General features: G+C 37.5%; 1 protein-coding gene across 1 annotated transcript in view; it reads left to right on the top strand.

Moving 5' to 3' along the window:
* The window catches only part of igsf9a (immunoglobulin superfamily, member 9a), a 242,568-nt gene that overhangs the window by 172,229 nt on the left and 58,307 nt on the right, over positions 1 to 12,032 (top strand). Inside the window, exons 10-13 of the mRNA XM_020919260.2 lie at positions 1,032 to 1,172; positions 5,485 to 5,601; positions 8,492 to 8,639; positions 11,151 to 11,262. Of these exons, the coding sequence (XP_020774919.2) occupies positions 1,032 to 1,172; positions 5,485 to 5,601; positions 8,492 to 8,639; positions 11,151 to 11,262 (518 nt within the window). The remainder of the gene's footprint in view (positions 1 to 1,031; positions 1,173 to 5,484; positions 5,602 to 8,491; positions 8,640 to 11,150; positions 11,263 to 12,032) is intronic.

Here is a 12,032-nt window from a genome sequence, read left to right as displayed (position 1 = left end):
AAAAGCATTTCCTGGCTAAGCCTGAGTTTTTTTTGGAAGACCCCCACCACAAAGAGTAACTGTAACTGAATACAGTTACTCATAATTTGTACTCTGATTACGTAACTCTGGTACATGTAATCGGTTACTCCCCAACACTGGGTGCAATTTATACTCTGAAGAATACGGTATGCAAAATGTACTTTAACCATATTATAACATTGTTCCCTTATGAAAAGCTTAAATCTTCAGATGGATTTAATTGATGCTTGTTTTCTGAGTCTTGTGCAATAAGTCTACTCCCCCTGAGCCATCACAAAATACTACAAATATGTTTGAATTTTGTTATGTCACAGTTTTTTTAAGACTATCAATGATCAGAAGACTCATTCAAAGCACTTCTGGAGTTAAAACACATTCATTACTACTACATGCTTAAATTAAAATGTCAGGGCATGCTCTTTAAACTAGATAACTTTAGTTTTCCCCATGGAAATTCTCTCTACTGCCAGTAGATGGAGCCCTTTACCAGATTCCAGTATGGGAAGTGCCCAAGCTGAAAATAATGTCTAGTTCAATACATAATTACTTTAAGTTTCTGATTTATTTTAACATTCATATTTCTTATGTTACGTGCAATATTCAAATTCAAAACTCAAAAAAAAAAAAAAAAAAAAAAAAAATGCGGGGTTTGTTTGTTAGGCATGGAAATGAATCAAAACACAACTCCAGGTCTGTTTGTGATGACGAAACAGCATTATAACATAGATCGAACATACTGTAGAACATAGAAAATAGAATAATAGTGTTGGCTTTTGAACTCTCCTATAACTGTAATTCTGTTTGTACCACATAATGTACCAACACATGAATTAACAGAAAGAGCATCTAAGCGTCTATGTTCCATCATGTAATTTTCCTTTTACCTTTCTGTTGGTTAGGTGTAGTGTACTGTAACCTGCATGTCCATCTGTGTATCCTGTGTACTCTAAGTCTTATATGTTTCCTAATGTGTGTGTTTGTGTGTGTGTGTTCTGTGTTTGTGTGTGCAGTTCCCAGGATGGAGGATGGCTGCAGATGGCTCTCTGGCCATGGCCACAGTAAACGATGATGTGGGCGGAGTGTACACTTGCACACCCTACAACAGCTACGGAACTATGGGGGCATCAGGGCCAATCACTGTCAAGCTGCAGGTAGGCATTTGTTCATTTCCTTTCATTTGATATCATTTTATTTTATTTCATTTTTTTTATTTCATTTTTTTTTTTTTCATTTTATATAATTTTATTTTATTTCATTTCATTTTTTTCCATTTTATATCATTTTATCATTTTATTTTATTTCATTTTATCATTTTATTTTATTTCATTTCATTTTATCATTTTTTTATTTAGTTTTTATTTTTTTTCTCTTTATTTATTTAATTTATTTATTTATTTTTAAATGTATTTATTATATTTTTAATTTTATTTTATTTTATTTAAGCTTTGTCACCTGCCAGCCTCAAGGGAGATGTAATTTCTTTGCCTTTTAAATCCCACAGCATGGCATTAAACGTATCTATCTCCATGGAGACAAGCAGGTCGACGCCAACAGGCTGAGATACATATCAGATCTATGTAGTGGCAAGCCCGCTCACAGTTAGAATTGTTCAGATTTTTTATTTTTTATTTATTTTTTTGCACAATAACACCTGACATTAAATAAAGCCATTGTATCTCCATGGAGAAAAGCAGGTAGCGGATGCAAAACCAAAAAGTTCCATAGTGCATCTTTAAGTGAATAATTTGATTGGCACAAGTCCATGGCAGCTTTATTATTATTATTATTATTATTATTATTATTATTATTATTATTATATTTTATTTTTTTTTTTATTATTTTTATAATTTTTTATTTTTTCATTATTAAGGTTAATTGAGGTGGTAAGTGGAATCAGTTTTACAAAAATATGTCTTAACCCAAAAAGCCATTTGTATCATATTTGATACACAACATTCTGAGACCTCTGCCCAACCACATAATCAATATTTTTCCTGAAAAACCTGTTGTGTACAATTAAATACTTGTCAGATGCCCCCTAGTGGACCTAGTGGACTTTCCGTGGTTGTCACTAAATAACAGGCTCAGAGGAGACATTTTCAAAATGGCTGCATTGGTGGGGGTGACTTTCTCTGTTTTTGGATGGACAACTTTGTACTGTAAATTTTGAAAAGTTTAGTGAAAGAATTGCCTAAATAATGCTAGTGATTCTCCAATATGAACATTTACTTTTTTAGGTTAATCTATGAGGTTTTCATATTTTTATTTTCATTTTGTAGAAAAATCATGTTAAAATTGTATGTATCAAATTTGATACAGTAGGTCTTTGTGATTATGAACCTCATCCATCACTATGATGTATTTTATGATGCAATCTTCATTATTCATGCAATTCCATAGAAATTTAACACCACACAATTTTTAGTATTTCATAACTAAGATGTCACCTTAAAATATATATTTTCAATTGTTATTATTATTGTAGCTTAATAATGACATAATACAGGACTTGTATATAAATGAAAGGTGCAATGGTCTGGTTGGTAGTAACTGTCCTGCCTCTTCAATTTTCACACACAAAATAACTAATAATCTATATTTGACTGGTTCAGAGGATATAGAAGATTTACTCATTTATTTTTTTCCACATATATTCTATAATAATTTCACACACGTGTACGTTGGGAAATGTTAGTGTACATCTGTGCTTCAACAAGGACCCAAACTGTTCTCCTCCACATGGCGAATTAAAAATAATCCTGTTCAGACATTTAAAAACATAAAAGGAAATGTTCAGAAAGGTTTTTCTGAGTTCTAAATCCATCAGAGAATTTTGTTTGGTCCTAAAATAAACATGATTGGGTTCTATAAAATTGCCATAAAGGCCTAACGTATCAAATATGATACATTTGTTATTTCTAAAATGGTCAAAGTTATCATTATTTTTTTTTTTTACATTTGTTCAAAGGTCCAATACTGAGTCAATTATTGTGTCAGGTTTTATAGGGTTCATAGAATAAGCGGGAGTTTGTCTATCACTGTTGTGCTTGTGTTCTAGTGTGCGTGCTTTAAGTTGAGTGCGCTCTAAACTGTACCTTTCTAAAGTTACCTCCTGTCTTTTCCAGTGTCCCCAGCCGTCCGTCTCTCTGCGCGTTTTAATGAGACACGCCCACATCTGTCACAGCCAATTAAAAACCTTGACACAAAGGACATTTTATTGACCTTTTCCTGCGGACTCCAGGCCTCAGCCATAATCAGGACGCCCCTCTCCTCACTGACAGCGCAAATGAGGAGCTAATTGTGCGGCTAATCCCTCTGTTATTAAGATAATCTTGTCCAATGCTCCATTAATCCGGCTCATTTACACCCGCTCGCTGCAAAAAAGGACTCCACCAAGTTAAAACGGCTTGAATTAAGAATGGATTTTTCATTTGAGTCATTTTAGTTATGGATTTTTTTATTTATTTTTTGGACATGGATAATTTTTTTCTGACTAGTTGCAAGATACATTTTTTTTTTTTCATATTTAAAGGTAGATTTTTTAACTTGTCACCATTCTGACAACCTACTCAGAGTTTGGAGCGTCACCTTTTTTACCTTGTATACACCGAGTGGACTAAAATCAGGACTAAACCAGGTCTAAACCAGGTCTAAACCCAGGATTAAACCAGGTCTTAACCAGGTCTAAACCAGGTCTAAACCAAGTGTAAACAAGGACTAAATCTGAACTAAACCAGGACTACAATCAGGTGTAAAACCAGGACTAAACCAGAACTAAACCAGAACTAAACCAGGACTAAACCAGGACAATAATCAGGACTAAAACCAGGTCTAAAACCAGGTCTAAATGAGGACTAATCCAGGACTAAAATCAGCACTAAAACCAGGTCTAAACCAGGTCTAAACCAGGTCTAAACCAGGTCGAAACTAGGTCTAAACCAGGACTAAACCAGGACTAAACCAGAATTAACCAGGACTAAACCAGGACTACAATCAGGACTAAAACCAGGACTAAACTAGAGCTAAAACCAGGACTAAACCAGGTCTAAACCAGAACTAAACCCGAACTAAACCCGAACTAAACCAGGACTAAACCAGGACTACAATCAGCACTAAAACCAGGACTAAACTAGAACTAAAACCAGGACTAAAATCAGGACTATAACCAGAACTAAACCAGAACTAAACCAGAACTAAACCAAAACTAAAACAGGACTACAATCAGGAGTAAAGCCAGGACTAAACTAGAACTAAAACCAGGTCTAAACCAGGACTAAAACCAGGACTAAACCAGGACTAAAACCAGGACTAAACTAGAAGTAAAACCATGACTAAACTAGGACTAAACCAGGACTAAACTCGGCTGTCTTTACCGACTCCAAGGGGAGGCTCAAATTCACCCAATTTGAAAAGCCCTGCTGTGGAACATTCCACAGAAACAAGCAGGTGATGGATCCCCCAACCAAAACCTAACATAGTGCACCTTCAATTTTCACTTTTTTTTTTTTTTTTTTTGAAGTGTACTAAATATAGTGCTAGGAGAACATAAAAGGCACAGGTATCAAGTTCAACAAAAGGAATTTAAAAGATGTGAGTTTGCACACAAAAAAAGTAGTATAAAAAAGTATTAGTATACTGAAAGAAATACTGGAGTAACTCACCTTTACAATGACAACTTTTATTTTTTATTAAGTTAGAAAAATTATAATGCACAAATGAATGAATAGGCAATTTCTTTACAACTTAATTCACATTTTCAGTTTAGAACACTCCCAAACAACAACAACAAAAAGAAAAATAAATTATAAAATTATATATGTATATATATATATATATATATATATATATTATATATATATATATATATATATATATATATATATATATATATATATAATATATATATATATATATATATATATATACACACACACACACACACACACACCACATACATACATATACATATATATATATACACATACATTAAATAGACAAAATTTAAATTCACATTCTATATGACTTACATTACAGAAATATGTGTAAATGAAATTGTCAAATATTAACAAAGATAAATATAAATATACATATAACAAATAGGCAATTTATAAAGGGGAAAAAAAACAATGACATCTAGATGAAGAAGAATTTTGAACACAAATCTGCAAATTTACAGAGTTATTCACTAAAATTGGACCAGCAGCTGAAGACTGTGCTATTCAAACACTTGATTTTGTATTCAGTGTCTCTTTAGATGTAGATATTAAGTAGAATTTAGTGTAGAAAAGTCGGTTTTTAGCCTCTCTGATAAAGCGACTGGAATATTACATCCGTTTAAATCTCTGCCCTCAGTTTGAATTCATGTGATTTGAACTTCTTTGGGGTTTTTTCTGTGATGTTGAGAGCTCGCGTGCTGCGCTGACACGAACTCGCCTTGATGCTAATTCTGTGTCGTATTCCCAGGACCCCCCGTCGTTCAGCGTGGTCCCAGCGGCGCAGTACATCGAGGAGGTGGGGAGGAGTCTGCTGGTGCCCTGTCAGCCCAACCGGGACCCCACCGTCAGAGTCACGTGGAGAAAGGTAAACGTGTGAAACCTGTACACCGAGGTCACATTTAACAGGGTCTGTCTGATTATACTGACTTTAAAAACACATTTAAAAACACATACACATATACTGTTACTGCAGTTCAGTCAAACACAGCACTAAGACAGAGACAGACAGAGAGATAGATAGATAGAGAGAGAGAGAGAGATGTAAGAAGAGAGAGAGATAGAGAGAAAGATAGATAGTGAGAGATAGAGAGAGAGAGATACGAAGAGAGAGAGAGATAGAGAGAAAGATAGAGAGACAGACAGATAGCAGAGAGATAGATAGAGAACGAGATATACAAAGAGAGAGGGAGAGATACGAAGAGAGAGTGATAGAGAGAGAAAGAGAGAGATAGAGAGATAGCAGATAGATAAATAGATGGATAGAGAAAGAAAGAGATAGAGAGATACAGAGAGAGAGAGAAAGATAGAGAGGTAGATAGATAGAGAGAGATGATAGACAGATAGAGTGAGAGAGTTAGAGAGAGAGACAGACAGATTGATAGAGAGGGAGATTGCAGATAGATAGATAGACAGACAGATAGAGAGGGAGAGAGAAAGAGAGAGAGAAAGGGATGGACGGACGGAGGGAGGGAGATAGATAGAGGGAGGGAGAGAGAGACAGACACACAGATAGAGAGAAAGATGCAGACAGACAGAGAGAGATAGATAGATAGAGAGGGACAGACTGATTGATAGATAGATAGATAGATAGATAGAGATAGAGAGACGAGATAGAGAGAGAGAGAGAGAGACAGACAGACAGACAGACAGACAGATAGATAGATAGAGAGACGAGATAGAGAGATAGATAGATAGATAGAGAGAGAGAGAGAGAGATATACTTGTTCCCAAAGGAAGTTCAAATTTCTGTAGCAGCGACAGTGAAACAGACATAATCATACAACAGTCCATCCTCTTGTAAACATCAGCTGTAGGGGGAGCTGGACAGATCTATGGCGTGTTAAGTGGCTAACGCTGTGCAGGGTGCTGGGGGTTATCGAGGATGGACAGGAGTTTGTTTAGTGTTGTTTGTGTAAGACTATTTATCATCATTTAATTTGGCCACATGTGATGCAATATTTACTTTTTGCGTCCTTGGAGTTGTAATTGCTTCATTATGCTTTTTTGATGAATCCCGTCTGCTCCCGCTGAGCGTTCAAAAAACATTCACTGAAGCAAATCATGACACATCCAGAGATAAGATATCATCACCAAGTAAATCAAAACAGCTGGTCTTACTAAGAAGCACCTGTGGTTGAGCCTCAGCAGCAGTGAGCCGACACCTGTAGCCTCATCATTACAGCCACAGTCACTAAAGGCTCGTTCAGACCAGAGGGTCAAAAAACTGCCTAGACGCCTTTATTTGGACGCTTCTGATTTTGAGTTTAGATGCCCCCGACGTCCGTTGCCCTGGAAACAAGTACCCGGTCCCGGTCTTTTCCCGAAACTATGTCAGACCAGGCTGAGAGAGACTTTAGTGTATTTATTACATAAAACCATTAGCGGAGGAGATCGACTCAACGACTGCAGCATATATATATATATATATATATATATATATATATATATATTATATTATATATATATATATATATATATATATATATATATATAATCCACTAACGACACTGGTCCAGTCCTGGTCCAGAACTGGTCCAGTCCTGGTCCAGAACTGGTCTAGTCCCGGTCTAGTCTTGGTTTAGTCTCAGTCTAGTCCTGGCTTAGTCCCGGTCTAGTTCTGGCTTAGTCCTGGTTTAGTCCTGGTTTAGTCCTGGTCTGTATTTGGTTACAGTTACAGTTTCAGTGAGTGGTAATTGGATTACAGTTACTTTGTTGAAATAAATGGATTACACGGCGGTATTTTCCTGTTTTCACATTTTGGGCTAAACCAGGACTAAACCCAGATCTAAACTAGATCTAAACCAGGTCTAAACCAGGATTAAAACCAGGTCTAAAACAGGATTTAACAGGACTAAATCATGCTGCGTGGACCATGTCTCCTCGTCTTCTATCAATAATATTTTTAATTTGGTTGAGTAAAGTCTGGGCTTTTTTATTTTCTTTTATCAGACAAAACAAAACATCTTATGTGAAAATTTCCTCGTCTTTGCTTCTCTACAGCAAACCAAGTAATCCAAAGTATTCAGATTACGTTACTCACTTTAAGTAATTTAATGGATTCTGTTACAAGCTACATTTTGGGGTATGTAATCTGTAATCTGTAGGGGAATACATTTTAAAAGTCACCTTCCCAACACTGCTCACGCACACACCATTTTCAAACAAGGCTGTGGGTGAAGTCTTTTGGACACAACACTTTTTGCGACTGGCGCTCCCCTGTGGCACCGGATTTTCCCAGTGGTCTCCCATCCAAGTACGAACCAGGATCTGAAATCAACAAACCAATATGGCCACATCAATCAAGTAATTCCCTTTTCTGCCAGTAGGTGGGGTGCAAACACCGGTGTCCAGTTTAGGGAGCGCACCTGCATGAACCTCGTGCATTCACACAGGTGCTATTGTCTGAACATAACCATTATTTTAAGTTCTAAAACATGAGATTCCAAACAAATACTCAGGAGCACGTTTAAAGACCAAGGACAATATAAATAATGCATCATGTTTGTCCTTTAGTGCGGTATTTTTCAGTGAAAGTATTCCGTGACTGACAATTTCTCTCATCAAATTAAACCGTTTTTAAAAATATGTTTCCAAATAGTTTGCAGTCATTTTCAGCCTCAGGTACTTGAATATTTATACACAAACCACATTTATTCTGAACGTCAAAACTACTTTCAGTTCCATGAGTTTTAGATATTCTGCAAACCAAATTTCATGCACCTAGAGTGAATGTATGTCTTGACCTCCTCTTGCAGGTTGCCTCTCGCCCTGTGACCTTCTCCACCACCTCTAATGGCTCCTTACTGCTGCAGCCCCTGACCAAAGAGCACCAGGGTTTATGGGAGTGCAGCGCTGCTAACCGCGTAGCCTCTGTCACCACCTCCACTCAGGTCTATGTGCTCAGTAAGTGTGCGCTCCTCTGCTGCTCTCTTACACCAGCTCGTGCCTCAATGTTCGCCTTTTAACAGCCAGACTATTTCTCGTCCAAGTGTATGGTCCTATATTACGTTTGAACCATGTTACCTCCTCAAATACAAACCTGGAGTTGAGTTTTGTTTCATTCACACATCTCCATACACCTTCACTAGAAATATTTGAACCATTTCAGACTTAGAATTGACAATCTCTTCTGAACAAAAGGTAAAAGTTAGCTGTTAACTTCATGCTTCGTGACATCACAAGGTCGAACATTTTGAGCTTTGGAGACCAGACAGACTACCGTATTTTTCGGACTATAAGGCGCACTTAAAATTGAAATCAAAAATCATAAAAATTGACAGTGCGTTTTATAATCCGGTGCGCCTTATGTATTAATTCTGGTTGTGTTCACTGACCTCGAACCGATTTTATGTGGTACATAACGCTCAAAAATCTGTCAAAATGTTTTAGTACGACTTTGGTAAGCTACGAAGCCGCACCGCTTGATGGATTGCCGGAGCATTATGGCTACCTAAGTCAGGAGCCTCGCAGAGTAAAGGACAAAGTATAGTTCTGCGTCGCCATTTATGACATCAATGAAATGCTACAGAGAATATATGTCCATTCATATATAGGGTCTATGCATATGACCTGCAGACGTATAACCTCTGAAACTCTTTAAAATGAACCATCTCCAATGCAACAGAAGCACAGAACAGACTCATAATCAGCAGAAAACCCCTCTGTCACAGAAAGAACACTCATATTCCACTGAGTTGTGTCCTTTAGTCCGACAGAAACTGAACCGCATCAGCGCACAAAGAGCGAGCTGTTTTTTTCAGTGCTTATAGTTCATGCAAATGAGTCCATGTGGTTTTAAGTTTTGTTTCTGTAAAAATGTAAACAAATATGTGCAAAGCTGCATTAAACATATTATTACTCAATGTATATTTGAGTTCTTGGAGGAAATAAAATAAACAAACTTAAATGATCCACTCACATTCACATTCACATTCATAACACACATTCACCAAGACAGGGAGGCAACGCCGGGCGAATTACTCCACGATCTGCCGATGGATCGTGGACACTTGGACTAAGGATCAGTCTCAAGTGTCGTCCGTTTGTTTCGCTTAATGCGCCTTGTAATTTGGTGCACTTTATGTATGAAAATAGATGAGAGAATTAAACTAACCCTTGTGCCTTATAATCCGGTGAGCCTTATAGTCAGAAAAATACGTTAACAATAAAGGATTACTCATGGGTCAATGAAACAAAACACAACTCCATGTTTGTTTTTGAAGAGGTGAAAGCATTACAGCATGGCTTAAAACTCACAAGAGTCCATTTTATGTGATATAGGATGTTTAATAAAGTACAAACCTATATCGCTGTTATTATATATTACTACGTTTCCATGGAAACACCTGCATTTTGTAATAATTTTGAGTATTTTACTACATGACACAGTGACATTTTTATTACACTTTTGTTTATTACATTACATTGCATTACATACTGCTGCTGTATATCCTCCATGAGACTAATGCAATACTTTTGAGTACAGTCGTCTCTCGGTATATCGTGGTTCACCTTTAGCGGTCTTACTGTTTCTCGTTTTTAGTGCAATTTTGCATGCCGTTTTTTTACAGCGTATGAGCGCGTATTGTGTTCCTCCCCCTGCGTCCTGATTGGCTAAGGGACTGCAGACCATTGTCAATCAATCCCGTCTCCTGTACAGTACAGAATGTGTTCAGATGTCAAATTTACATAAATGTTCGATCGCTAGCAGTGCAATTCTGAAGTGCTGCGCGATCGGGCAATTGCCGCTCTTATCTCCGTGACTCTCCGTCGTTTCTTTCTCCTGCAGTCACCTCCGAGCCTGTCCCGACAATGAGTCCTGGTTCAGTTCTGGTTTAGTCCTGGTTTAGTGCTGTTTTAGTCCTGTTTTACTCCTAGTTCAGTCCTGGTTTAGTTCTCCTGGTTCAATCCTGTAATCAGTCCTAGGTTAGTCCTGGGTTAGTCCTGGTTTAGTTTTGGTTCAGTCCATGACGTATGCAGCGCAAAAGTTTGATATAATCTCGGGTTAACGGACGGGTGCAGTGCTGGAATGTGCTGGTGCGGATCTCTAAAATGGACCCGTGCAGGACTCTGCGCTGTAGGCTCCATTACGGAATAAATTAATCTTCAGTTCGTTACATAAAGAAGGAGGAAATTAACAAAAGGACGACAGCAGCAATAAGTTTTAAGAAGGAAGCAAAAAGGGTTGTAAGTGTCCTGTGTGAGAAAAGTGTATAAAGTGTGTGGTGAGCGGTTTTACAGCCTTAAAACAGATATAATAATTGTAAAATATAAAGTTGACTACTTCACGGATTTCACCTATCGCGGGTTATTTTTGGAACGTAACCACCGCGATAAACGAGGGACCACTGTAAACCCTTGAACGTTTAGTACCTGCCAGTTTCATAAGTACTCTTTCTATATTGTGCCTTATAGGGACCAGTCCCCACGCCGCCACTGGCCTCTCCGTTTCCCCCGGACACAAGGAAGCCAACGTTTCCTGGGAGGCTGGCTTTGATGGAGGAGCTCCGCAGACATTTTCAGTTTGGTGAGTGTAAAAAAAAAAAGAAGAATCTCCCGGTTGCCATGGCAGCAATCGACAGCAGACAGTATTGCTCTTATTGATCTCGGGGATGCGGACTTCATTCATTTGTTATCTCTCGCGGGCAGCTACAATAGAAGGCAGAGGTAATGGGCAGGGCACGCTTCGCACAATAGGTGGGCGAGCAGAAAGTGGCCGATTTGAAGACGAGTGTAAATAAATATATAAATGAATGCACAAAAGAGACAAGGGAGATCCAGGATGGGGAGATTTACAGTGGCGGTCTGGGTTAAACCTTTTTCTGATCCGCGTGAAAGGGGCTGTTAAGATATTGCGCAGTTCTGTATATTAAAACATTGCTTTCGAAATCTGATGTGAATATATAAGTGGAAAACAGAAAATACAAAAGAGATCTGATACAGGACAAGATTTTGAGGCAATTTGGTAAGAGTTTATAATAACTAAATCTATTAATGCGCTTTAAAAGACCAGTATTACACTATTTTTTGATCAATCCTCATCAAAAACAGACCTGGAGTTGTGTTTTTTTTTTTCATTCACACACATTCTTCTCTTAAACACTCCACCTTGTTCCACCTTGTGATATCATGTGGTACAGGAAGTGCTCCACTGTGTTTTTGAACTCCACACTCAATCCACTAGAGCAGTGTTTATCTTTTTATCTGCAGACCCATATTTTAAAAGTCACAAATCTTCACAACCCATGTCATTATTCGTAAATCACAAAAGAAATTTGTGGCCATTACTGAACATTA

The sequence above is a fragment of the Boleophthalmus pectinirostris genome, unplaced genomic scaffold (genome assembly GCF_026225935.1).
Source record: "Boleophthalmus pectinirostris isolate CB_2022bp ecotype Guang Dong unplaced genomic scaffold, ASM2622593v1 HiC_scaffold_18, whole genome shotgun sequence".
NCBI lineage: Eukaryota > Metazoa > Chordata > Actinopteri > Gobiiformes > Gobiidae > Boleophthalmus > Boleophthalmus pectinirostris.
Note: the sequence above shows the minus strand (reverse complement) of the source record. Positions and strands in the feature narration are given on the sequence as shown.